Source organism: Natator depressus, chromosome 3 (genome assembly GCF_965152275.1).
Source record: "Natator depressus isolate rNatDep1 chromosome 3, rNatDep2.hap1, whole genome shotgun sequence".
Taxonomy (NCBI): domain Eukaryota; kingdom Metazoa; phylum Chordata; order Testudines; family Cheloniidae; genus Natator; species Natator depressus.
In genome coordinates this window covers 135,670,915-135,684,272 of record NC_134236.1, presented here as the reverse complement: position 1 = coordinate 135,684,272, position 13,358 = coordinate 135,670,915, and the positions used below count along the sequence as shown (strand labels likewise).

The window sequence follows — 13,358 nt, the reverse complement described above, 5'->3', positions numbered from 1 at the left end:
CCCACCTTTCCTCCACACACACTTATTAGAACTCAGTCTCCTCAACTCTTCTTCCCTCATTAAACAATAAAACAAAATAAAAAGTATGTGTTTGAATTTTGACTTACTTCTTAGGAAGTTTCAGTTTTTTCACTTTTTCTTCAGCATATTCATCAGCAATTCCTACATGACAACCTAATGCCAACAGGGTTCTGGAAGGCAAAACCAGTGATAAACTGTCACTTTTATATATTGGTTTCTGTTATCAGATATACAGAACAGGACCCTTATGTCAAATTAGGCCTACAAGAACTACAACATAAAATTCCTTTTTTATGTAAAGATTCTTACCACGCTTCTTTTGAGGTGTGTGTTATACACTTCTGTGTCCTGTTGGAAAACTTTATTAGGATACTTCTAAGTAGCCTGTTTAAAATGTTAGATCAGACTTGTTATTAGAAAGGAGCTGTCATATGGGTAAAAGTTTCAAATACATCTCACTAAGATAGTTGGATGAAAAACTCCTCCCCTCCCACCCCCCCAAAAAATGTTTATTAAAAGTAAAAAATTATATTGGTCAAGTACATTTCTGTTTCCATACACATTCCAGAAAAGGCTCCTCAGGTAAGCAGAGCAGATAATAAATACTCTCTTTTGAGTTAAATATAATATAAATATAATACACACAGCTGTAAATTGACTCTGAATAGATTGGTATAGCCTTCTGAATTTTTTCAATATACCATCTAAAAATCATGACTATAAACTGTCATTCTTTTTGTATTTCCTGATGTCTTGAGACAATTAGCAACTCTTATTTTTTCCCAACTCATAATCAAGGAGTCCATGCAACACTGACTTCACTTCCGAAAAGGAGGATGATAGGTTGTTTCCTCCTGGTAGTGTCAATACTGCTCCTTTGATATGCCAAAGAACTTGGTGGACGAATGAAACAAGGTGTTCCTTTCCCGAAGAGACAGAGCATACTACCTCCGCAGTGATCTCAGACTCTGGCCAAGCCAAACAGCGTACTGATACTCTATTTTTAACCTTCTTTTTTTAAGTGGGACTTCCATTTTGGCTTTTAAAAAAAAGGTGGTACCCTTGTCAGATCAAAGGATCAAATACTAGCAGGAGTCAAAGATCAGAAATTCTAGGAAGGTGCATTCAGTTTATTTCTTTAGAAAATGTTTGATTTTTAAATGCTATTGTTTTGAAACAACACCACTATACTTTTTTCAGCATGGAACCAAATAAACTTCTGCAGCGGCATGTTATATAACATACACAAGTTTTTACTCAGCCAATGAATACACAAGTTTTTACTCAGCCAATGAATACAACCCCCAAAGGTATCACAGAAGGAAATCGGAGGGGTCATGAGTCATTGAAATTTTTAGTACGATCTAAAAAAATGAAAACTTCACTACTCTGCCTGCTTTCCACATACCTTTATCCTTCAGGATGAAATATTCTCCATCCATCTCTCAAAATCTACACACAAGTGAATTATACAGGTTTATCACTGATACATTTTTATAATTACTTTTATAGTAAATTTAAAGGAGTCCTGAATTTTTTTTTTTTTGAATAAATGGTCATCAACCTGAAAAGGCTGGACAACATTGTCCTACGCCATGACCATTTTATCTGATGTAATCGAACCTCTACTGAAACACTTTACAGTCCTCTATCACAGGCTGAACAGACAGGTTATTCAAATCCACAGGCCTACAAATGATCATATGTTGCCTTGTGAGGACAATGAGTACAATCTAAGGCTCCACAGTTTTTGTTCTGGTTTGCCAAAAACTGTGATTCCATTTTCTTGTTGTTATTGTTAGCCTACAGCTATCAACTGAGGAAAGACCAACACGTTTGTGATAGACTGAATGACTGTTGTTTTACATTATAATATGCTGTAAAAGTTCAGATAGATATATTTTATTGACTTTTATCACGCAGTCTGAGGGCAGGAACATCTCCCTTTTAAGTATTGACAATTTACTAGTGGGATCACTGCTCTCAGTCAACATCTTTTTAGGCTGTGTTCATTTCTAAGATGATATGAAAGGAAAAACATCAGAAAATGTCACCTGTCTTCTCTAAAATGTGATTCTTTTAGGAAGAGAGACTTCAGATATTTTAATTGGCAACCAGTGGGCTTATCTGTGCTAGAAAATATTTTAGCTGATATTAGAGGGGTAAGTGTCAGACCCTAATTTTTCCAGTGTCAGAGTTACAAATTTGCTGTTAGTAAGATGGCTGGATATGTTTTAGTTCTCTTAAAACTACAGAAGTGTACAAGTCCTCAAGTTTGGACCCAGACTAGAACTTTCCCCGAATTTGAGGGTGTTTTTATCCATAACTTTGGCTCAGACTGATTAAAAGAGAGACCCAAGAGATATGAAATCGGGATTGAGATCCCAATTTTCCCATCACTCAAAGGGCTTGGGATGGAAGGTTTGATTTGGGCTGATTCTAGTTATACCATTCTTTCTTGATGTTACTTTCCGGTGCATACTGCTGCTCAGGGTGTTATGCAATACCATATTTATTTCTCCTTGCAGATGGATCATATGCTTCAACTGATTCTTAAATCTTATTTTTTCTACTGTATGAAAAATAAATAGTATTGTTATCTATTATGAACCCAAATTTTCTATTGGTTATTTTTCAATAAGGAATTATGTTTGTTGGTCTATTTTTTAAAACTTACGCTCAGTCCCATAAATTCGTATTTGTTTTTAGTATCAAAAAGAAAAAATAAGCTCTGAAATAGAACTTATTAACACTATTTTCAATTGTTGATGCACAATACAAGACTAGATGATGAACTGAGTTATACCACTGACCCTCAGAAAACAGAAATTTAATCCAGGACAAGGGGCTCTGTCTTCTACATTGCCTCCAACTTGCATGTGCAAAAATATTCTGACATTGCACAAATAACTCTTTGATAGCTGAAGACTTACTTGTCAATCACCAATACAGTATTTCATAGTGTATAAATGTGTATATTAGACAAGAGGCTCAACCTTTAATCACATCACTTTCTCCTATCCAGGGTAAGACTAGACACTAAGACCCAGATTCTCCATTTCACTAAAGCCACCATCTGGAGATTCCCATTGGAGAATGCCCATTGGGAGCATCTGCTGGCTTACAGCTAACAGTGTATCTACCTCCTATGCCAGCTCTCCCAACCATCGCCAATGTAAGGGGAGGGGAGGTGTGTTGTGGGAAGGAGGTGTACGGGAAGATTTTGGCAAATCAGTAAAATGCCTGAAACCACCATTGCTTATTGCTAACAGTAGCCAAGTCAGCAGGCAGCACTGAACCACTACTGCTTATTGCTAAAAGTAGCCAAGTCAGCAGGTCGTAAATTGGCCATGCAGCCTTAACGTAACCAAGGCAGGAGGGCAGGGGGGTTCAGGTGCCACAGACAGGGCGGCTTGACCCCACGTCCTTCCTGCTAAGAATGTTGAAATTGCTGATATATGTATTTTAGAAAAATAGGAAGTCTGTCTATATGTGCCCCCGGGAATGTTTGTCAGGGCCCCAAGGCATGGACACATTGAAAAAAACAAAACATATCTGGTTAAATTGATGACCAAAAGAAAACCTCTTGCTTGACCTTTAAAAACTGCTTGCTTAGCAAGTTTTCTTTAAGGGATATGTCATTGTATTACTAATGTATAAATAAGGGGGAAAAGTTTGAGGTAGCTGCACTTCTCAGAAGGGTGTCTTCTGGGACGCTCCCTCTGGATGCATCTTGGGGTCCCCACTGGCAGACGGAAGTTTGGCCAGCGGGAAGCCTGTCACGGTGCCACTCGAAGGCCACACTCAGCTTCAGTAATTATCTAGGGTTCGGGGTGTTTTACTAACCTGTTGCGGATGTGTGTAAATGCTTGAGACTAAGTAAAGTTTAGCTTTAAATGAAAACACTCTTGTGTTGTCCTGTTTGTGTCAGCCATCTATCGGTCGGACAGCCGTGTCTCCCTTATTTCCTGACACCACTTCGCACACAGTAAAAGTTACCAAGAGCTTTGGATTAAAAGAACCCCCGGTAACAGAGGTGGAATGGGGAAACTTAGTTCTGCTACACCAAATCCTCCCTGGTATAAGAGAGCTTACACAAGCAGAGTAAATTAGAGCAGTAGCCTTCCTGCTCTAATTTGCATCCAGACCAACTGGCACTGAATCAGGGAGCCACAAGTGGAGAAAGGGGAAACTGGGGCCTTGAGTCAGATTATAATCACCCTTAAATTTACAATTCACATAGACCCACTGAAATCACTTGGACCTCTCACAGACTAAGGTATATAGTATAGCATGAAAACCAAATAAACATATTTTAATATTAAACCATTTTCAGTGACAACTCATTCTTGAATTTTGACATTTTATAGTTTATATTATTTTTATACTTCATATTTGTGAAGGTGTACCATAATACTATCAAATATACTGAAATAGAAGCATAACTAGAAGAAAAGATGTGGCAGATGATCTGATTCCAGTCTTTTTTGATTTCTGCATCTCTGATCTAGTAAGGCTGGCAGAAAACTGTCAACAACCACAAAATTAATTAAAGTGCAGAGCTATTCCTCAAACCTCGAGACAGCGCTTTCAAGTTTTTAATGAACACTCTAATGCTAAATGTGAAGACTATGACATTGTTGTGTAAAGGGTTATAAGAAGCTTAAAAAAAAAAAGATGTTTCCTTTCCCTCTTTCGCCCCCCAACCCCCCACTGAAGTTGAGTACTAATAGATTTAAAAACTCAGTTAAAGGACTATTCAAGCTACACTGAAAGTACCTTCAGATTCAAATCACTACAGGGGACATTAAGAGTGGATTAATGCACTATTCTTCCACTCGTGTAGACTAGCCGAAATGAAAAGAGTCTGACACTCTCATTCTAGTTCCTAGTGGATAAATTTCTACATGACAAAGTCACCATAATACAACACAACTAACAGTGTGTGCTTAAGAAAGGTCCAGTATTACAAAAGTAAGGCTCTTGCAGGACTATAATCAGATGCATTATTAAAGCGGCAGGGTGGGCAAGCTGCTATACAGTGGCCCTCCATTCACTTAACTAGCAGATTCTATATATTATGAGTAATAAAAATATCACTATACAAAACAACTAATTTCATATTATACATAAACAAAATGACTTATGTTTTTTCCCAGGGTCAGATTAGAAGGCTATGAGGACCTGGGCCTGTAAAAATGTCAGGACCCCATAAAAGCCATGATGGGTATTCAATGGGATATTATTAGTATACGTTAAATGTTATGAGAGACTGTGGCTTCCTATGTTTATGTCATGGTTCTGTAAATCCAACAATTAATCTGGCCCTGAGACTGAAGGCAAAATTGATGGCATCACTTTTGGAGTTTCACAAACTGGACAGAGATTATCCTGGAAACCAAAATGACAGTGCTGTACTGATTGAGAATCCCATGAGCTGTTCTTGAAATGTTGCCACCTAGCTGAACAGAAAGTTGGGCTGATTTCCCTGCATTGGATGGAGTTCACCTTATAAGTGGATACAGCCAAAACATTCTTGCCAGAAACAATTTTTCACCAGTGCTCATAGAAATGTATCTGAAGAGCAATTTATTTTAACCAAGTATCTGGTATTTCCAAAACCTGTTCTGGGGAGGATGCTTCAAGCCCCCTAAAAGTTCTTTGCACCTACACTCCATGAGTATACACTGAGTCATACTCTCAATATACACAGCATATTTTTCTTAGAGGAAAGTAAGAACGTTTCCATCAAAGTGCCACTTAAAATGTATGTTGATTCTGCAGGGTCGTCTCTTTTCTAAATTAAGGTTACAAAAAAGGCTATATAGTTAAACTGGAAAAGAAATTTAACAGACTGCAGAGAAGAGAGATAGGGAAAACCGATACACAACCTAGTCATGAGGTTTTTATCACAGGTAAGGAGAGAATTTTCAAGAAAGTCTCTTATTAATATAGTGGCAGCATCACGCTGCAGATGGAGGATGAGCAATAGTGACCAGCTGAAATACTCTAGCATTCCAAGTTGGGAGAGTCTGTAAAATTCACACATGCACGTGCTCATCGGCAGGTCGGAGGTGGTGGCAACCATCCAGATAAAGAATGCTGAAGTAAGTCTTATCCAGCTTCTCATGACCACAAATCACTGTTTATTGCAAAACTGTACCTAAAGAATGAGAACTAAACAACATTAAAAATAAAGGGTTCCTCCTACTTCTGTGAGGTACACTTTGGACCCACTTCTCACACTTCTGTCCCAGGGAAAAATGGCTCTCCTTGTCCTTTCATCATTATCAAAATGTCATTGTGTTGGTGTGACAATCTCAAACATACCAAAGCAGGCAGTGCTAGTCAGTACTAATAGGAAGTTGCTTTGAGGCAGGGAGATAATTATTGTTATAATACCTTGGAGAGTTTCAAATTCCCTGGAGACTGAGAAATGGACTTTCAGTACCACAGTTTGTTTAGCTAGTATAGCCTTTTCTAGTCTCAAGTCTATTATTCATCAATATACCGTAGTTTGTCGTTTCTGTGTTACTACCCTACAGATAAACAAACTTCATTGATTGGATTAGAATTTATGACACCACAGCTGCTTAGTTGCATGAAAAAAACTTGCTGTAAGACTGTAGATGGTAGAAACTTACTTCAGCGTCTCAAGTGACATTTGTAAATTATAATTTCGTTCCTGCTCTGGCAACTTTGAAAACTCTACCAAGCACGGGTGTTGTCTTTTGTTGTCATCTCTAACCTGCAAGACAATAAGGGAGAGAGTTTAAATGTGCCTTAAGAACCATAGTAATGATTAAAAAAAAAAAGACCCTCAAAACTTGGGACTGATCGTCAGCCCTACTGAAACAGGGTATTTCTTTGATCCAAAAATAGCCCCAATTTCAGAACATAAAACATTAATCATTAAGGAAGATTGGCAAAATTTGGCTCTCAGTAAATAAGACAAATCCAAAATGTAATACATTTTAAACATGAGCATCAGTACATATTATTCAGTAGTTCACAACAGGTACACACTGAGACAAACATACTGAAATAGACTTAAAAATGTTATTCAAAGATAACCAAGACATTAAGGATTGCATACAACTCAGCATAATTTGACAGACTGCACCATAAAAAGTCAGTTCAAATATCATTTAGGGACTGTCTGTTCCCATTCTCAGAGTAGTTTGTCCAAATTTGTGTATGGGACTTACATGGCTCAACTGATGTGCATAATACAGAAAAAAATATTCCATACTAACAAGGATATTCAGTTAAGGCTAAACCTCCCCTTCTCTTAATTCAGGCAATTTGTGTTTCAGAAAATGACTCAAAGATAGCCAGCAGGATACCAGCAGACAGAAACTGTAAAGCACACATACAAAATTGGCATAAATAATGTACTCTTATTAATGGGAGGTAGAGTCAAGAAGGGAGTCATTTTCAAAACCCTTTCATTTCATCCAGTCATAGCTTTGCCAAAAATATTTCTTTCAGGCTGTAACTTTCCATTCTTAGCTTCATTCTGACATCAGCCTCAATCAGGGAGTAGAGCCTAAGAGTTAGAACAATAGACAGGGTGACAGATGTCATGAGTATTATTTCCAGCTTTGCCACTGAAGTGAGAAAGCAATAACCACTGTGGTCTCAATTACACCATCCATAAAAAGATTATAATACTTCACAGGGATGTTTCAAGGCTTGATTAATTAAAGTTTGCTTTGCAATTATTAGCTAAAAGGTGCTGTGTAAGTGAAAAGTACAATAATTGCTGAACTGAAAGTACTTTTAACTCAACAAATTTAGTTCAAAAGTTTTTCAATAGAGGGCTAGAATGCAGGGGAAAATGGATGTATATTTTTTTTCTTTGGCACTCATTCAAGTTTGTTGTTGAAACTTGAATTAACTTTGCTTCTTGACAGATGCCAGTCTCTTAAAATGGCATAGTAAACATGAAAATTTAGGTCACCAGTTCTGCAGAAACATCCAGGGGGGAGAGCTCTGGGGAAAAAAATCCCTGAACACAAGTTGAGGATTCTTCTCCTCTCTACTGCCCCTGCACCTGCTGGAAAAAGCTGCAATACCTACTCCTAAGCTCAACAGATCCTTGGGAGGGTCAGGTGCCTTTCATTCTAAGGCCCTGCATCCTTGCAACAATTCAACCCCTTTCAATCCCTGTTAGCATGGCTTCATTGGATCCACACTACCAGTGATTTCCTTGCCTGCAGCTATCTTTGCAGGGCTTCATGAAAAACAATACAGATGCAACCCTTTCCCATGCATTTGTGTAGGGACTGAAAGAGATGGACAATGTGCATCCTTCTGGCTCCATCCCAAACTACCAATCCTTGGGCACTTCTGTAGGATCTAGATTAGGGGTGGTACCTTAGAGGTAGATGGCTGAACTCTTTGTTCCATATGGAAGTTGGGGGATTCCCATGCAGAGGATCTCTTCTGTGTGCAGATACCCAGGAAGCACAGTTCGGTCCTTAGTAACTTTCTTTTGTTTGGGTCATTTAAATTTTGAGACTCTGAGAAGCAGCATCTTGATTAACATTTTCCATTTGGTCATGTCAGCGTTTGTTAAATGGCCATAGGTAAATCAAGGTAGGGAAAGGGACATGTGCCAGTGCCTCCTGCAACTATACAACTCAACTGGCCAAAAGTTGAACCGAGGTGTATAATGAGATGCAGCTACCCTACAGTCTGACAGCTGCAGTAACCTCCACACAGTGGATCTGCCACTGCTCTACACACTGGTTTCAGGTTGAGAAGTAGGAGCATCCCATTATCTCAGAATAGATCCTCATATGAAGCCAGTTCACTCAGGTGTTTTGACAGAGAATGAAAATTTAGCCCTCAGTTATGCAGGAGCCTTGTTAAATAACAAAAGAATGCCACTATATGATATTTTACCCAACAAGAAGTCCTTCGTATTATTTTAATACACATTTTTAATTTACTATTTCCCCCCCCAGGGAATGAGAAAATGCAGTGGATTGGTTATTGTGATATTCATAATATTTTGTGTATTTAGACTGCCACAAGCACGTAGGGGCCTGATCTCAGAGGTGTATTCTGCTCCCTTGATACCAGTGGTACAATTACCACTGACTTCCATGGGATCGTGATCAGACCATTTATCTCTTTGTGCCTCAAGGTTATTTCAAATCTATAAAATTAGGATCGTAATACTTATCACATGGGGCTGTTGTGAAGATAACTTCATTAATGATTTTAAATCACTCAGATCTTTTTGCTACAAAAGCAAAGTATTACACTATTGCTATTAAAAACAATATTTATATTTCAGAGTAGCAACCGTCTTAGTCTGTATTCGCAAAAAGAAAAGGAGTACTTGTGGCACCTTAGAGACTAACCAATTTATTTGAGCATAAGCTTTTGTGGCCTAAAACCCACTTCATCGGATGCATGCAGTGGAAAATACAGTAAGAAGAGTAAGAAGATATATATAGACACACAAATAGAACATTTATATTATTATTTAAACTGGATTTTTTTACTTAAAGCTATAAATAGGTTTTTGTTTACTTGTTCTAAGAAAAGAAAGGCCCTCAATGAAGTGCAGATAGCAAACCATGTACAATTAGTTCCCAACTCTTAGCCTGATCTGTTCTTCTAAAATGCTGAATTTGCAGTAGCAGTTAAAAAATAAGAAAGTCTGTAACAGTTGTGTTGGCATGAAGGTGCTGCCAAATAAGTTTTTTGGACCTCAGAAAAAAGTCATCTACTATATTTAAAGTGATTGCCTGGCCCAGCATGTTGCATCAAATCCAGGAGCTTTCCCCTTCAATTTTTATTTAAGTTTCTTAATGAAAAAAAGCAGAAACATCATAACAATAAGTCCAAACGCAGAATGAAATACTACAGATTTTTTTTTAAATGTTTGTGTTCTTTTGCAGATGTGGTACTGCTAACAAGAAATTTGTTCTCTCATCAGACTCTCTCTCTGTCTTATATATGGAAAGTATCAGCTCACTATCTCCTATATATCAATAAATGAACTGGACACCATTTGCCATGGTACTTACTTACCATAGCTTTTTCACATCACAACACCCTCAAAATATCTTTAGTCATCATTTCTAACTGATTTCTTTTCATTTTGTCTGTCAAACTCCATGATAATGGTTATCAAGCTGAACTGAATACAACAGGTTATTTATTGATTTTTAACATGAACAGAATCTACACGGAATATTTCTTCAGGTTAGATGGATTACATAATATTCTTTGGCCAGACAATGGAAAGATTTACCCACTCCCACATGGAGCAAAATCATTGGAAACTGATTTGTACAGTTTGAGATAGAGAACACTGAGATAAGAATTGGATGTGCTTTTTAAATGTATTTTGAAAGCTTTCAATTTCAGAATTTGCTCAAGGCATATAGAGATCCACATAGGAAAAGGACTCAGTGCAGGGTCCAATGAAAATCCACGCTTCAGTCATGAATTGAATTTACTTAGTCTTGGATCAGAGCTTCTTCCCCCCACGCTCTAAACTTGAAGTAAAATCAAAATAGTACTGTAAGATTCTTCTGCTCTACAAACTGTAAACATTATTTGATAATAAGATTGTGTGTTCAAAGTATGTTTGTAGGTTGTATGTATTTTTTTCTTTTTGAAAACAACAACTTTTGCATTTTGAATATGTTGCTCTCCTCTGGACTTTCTCCAATTTGTCCACATCTTTCCTGAAATGTGGCGCCCAGAACTGGGCACAATACTCCAATTGAGACCTAATCAGCGTGGAATACAGCAGAATAACTACTTATTGTGTCTTGCTTACTACACTCCTGCTCATACATCCTAGAATGATGTTTGCCCTTTTTTTTTTTTTTGCAACAGTGTTACACTGTTAACTCATATTTAGCTTATGATCCACTATGATCAGATCCCTTTCCACTGTACTCCTTCCTAGGCAGTCCTTTCCCATTTTGTATGTGTGCAACTGATTGTTCCCTCCTAAGTGGAGTATTTTGCATTTGTCCTTATTGAATTTCATTCTATTTACTTCAGACCATTTCTCCAGTTTGTCCTGATCATTTTGAATTTTAATCCTATCCTCCAAAGTACTTGCAACCTCTCCCAGCTTGGTATTGTCCGCAAACTTTATAAGTGTGCTCTGTATGCCATTATCTAAATCATTGATGAAGACATTGAACAGAACCAGACACAGAACTGATCTCTGTGGGACCCCACTCAATATGTCCCTCCAGCTTGACTGTAAACCACTGATAACTACTCTCTGGGAACAATTTTCCAACCAGTTATGCACCCACCTTATAGTAGCTCCATCTAGGTTGTATTTTCCTAGTGTGTTTAGGGAAATACATAAACAATAAAATCATAGTTTAACATAGGCACAAAAAGAATATAACTCACATAAGTGGTTGAGAGACAGTTGCAGATTTCCTGGCAACTCTCTTTCCTTGAGAGTCCACAGAATTATTTTTTTCCATGAACACTCAGACTCGGACTCTAGCAGGTGCTTGTTGATCAAGGGAGGCAAGGCACGCTGAGGAGCACCGGTTCTGTATGGCTTATTCCCTTGGCAACCCAGTGAGTTTCCCAACAGAAGTCCATCCAAGAGTTAATCCTGGTCTTTACTTCATTGACTCCTTGACCATGATTTCCACTTCTATCAGGGAGGGAAGATAGTGCACACCCATGGTGGGGGAGATAATGACAGCATGCCCCTGACATGTTAGAGGAGCCTTACTGCTGCTTTACATTGCACTGCACTGCCCCCCAAAAACTGTTTTGCAGCCAAGACAGATGTGGTGCTCCACTTGCACTCTTTTCCTCTGACTGTCTCCTGCCCAAGGGCAAGTTGAAAAAGAAGAGCCAGCTGTGCTGTTTCTACACCAGCCTGGGAATCCACACCTCGCCAGTTAGACCAACTTTAAAACTCACCATAAAGCAGCCTTAATGGACACCAGGATTTAGCCCAATAGCTTTGCTTTTTGGCTATATGAATACTGTCGGTTTCCAACTATTGGGGAGAAGGTTAAAATCTATCCCGTTTTAGCAATGGAGAAAATCCAGTATGATCAGAGTGGTGTCACCACACAGTACAATAAGAAAATAATTAACAGAATGTGAAATTTAAAAAGGTACTTACTGGGCCATACTGCCAGCCAAGTTCAATTTTATTCATAACCCAGAGTTCATGGATGTTCTCCGCTAATTTTTCTCTAATTCTTTCCAGGTGAGGAGGCAATACAATCTAAAGACAGAAGAGAGACAGAGCCTATTACAAATAAATTGTATTACTGTGCAATCCAGTTACTGTACTCTCATAACCAACATCGTTAATGTAAATAGTCAGTCTAAATTAGAGATCTCTCAAGCCAACCATAATGAAATTCATATGTTTTTCAAGTCCTCTTTCGACATATACATGTTAATCTGTGCATGTCTGAGTATTTTATGGCTCTAAAGATGGGCCAGAAAGGGCAAACGGAGAAAGAGATGTAGACACAACATGAAAAAAAAATTCCTCCAAAATATCTAGAAGCTGTCCAAACTGACAGTATTTCTTCAGTTACATGATAAAACACTAACACAAATGTCCATTTTTCAGCAAAATGCTTTCCATAACAATTGTTTAAGGGAATATAAATACTATAGACTCCTCCATTGGTGCAGGAGCCCCAGCCTGCTTCAGAATCATAGAATATCAGGGTTGGCAGGGACCTCAGGAGGTCATCTAGTCCAACCACCTGCTCAAAGCAGGACCAATCACCAATTTTTGCCCCAGATCCCTAAATGGCCCCCTCAAGGATTGAACTCACAACCCTGGGTTTAGCAGGCCAATGCTCAAACCACTGAGCTATCCCTCCCCCAGCAGACAGAGAGGTTCTGATGTTTTGGTGATAAGTAGGGCACGTGGCGCCTGGGGAGAAGGAAAGATTCCCCGGTATCCCCCACGAAACTCCCCAGTGCACAGTGCAGTTGCTAAAGCAGTGAGTGCACTGGAGACAGAATTGGAGTCTAAAAGTTTACCAACGTTTTCCTGGAAAAGCACTTTGTCATTTTGCCAACACAAACTTAAAAATTCAACAGTTTGTCTACAAATGTACGGAATGGAAAGAAAAACTGAATTTTTAGGCAGAATTTTGGGGAGTCTCTGACTCCCGCAACACATTAAAGATCATGAAAATAGGTCAGCCTTCACTTTTCATAAAAGCAGTGACTTGCTCTTGACCAAAATGTCACCACTCGCCAATGTTATTCAGTGAGCTTTGTGCAAGTTTCTGTCCTCAACTCCAGTCACGTTGCTCTCATACCTGCCTGCTAGCTCCCCTCTCTACACT

At 38.5% G+C, this 13,358-nt stretch overlaps 1 protein-coding gene across 1 annotated transcript in view; it reads right to left on the bottom strand.

The window, feature by feature from the left end:
* Positions 1-13,358, bottom strand: part of RYR2 (ryanodine receptor 2) — a 698,126-nt gene that overhangs the window by 310,886 nt on the left and 373,882 nt on the right. Inside the window, exons 22-24 of the mRNA XM_074948896.1 lie at positions 12,164-12,268; positions 6,666-6,769; positions 108-191 (exon numbers count right to left, since the gene is read on the bottom strand). Of these exons, the coding sequence (XP_074804997.1) occupies positions 108-191; positions 6,666-6,769; positions 12,164-12,268 (293 nt within the window). The remainder of the gene's footprint in view (positions 1-107; positions 192-6,665; positions 6,770-12,163; positions 12,269-13,358) is intronic.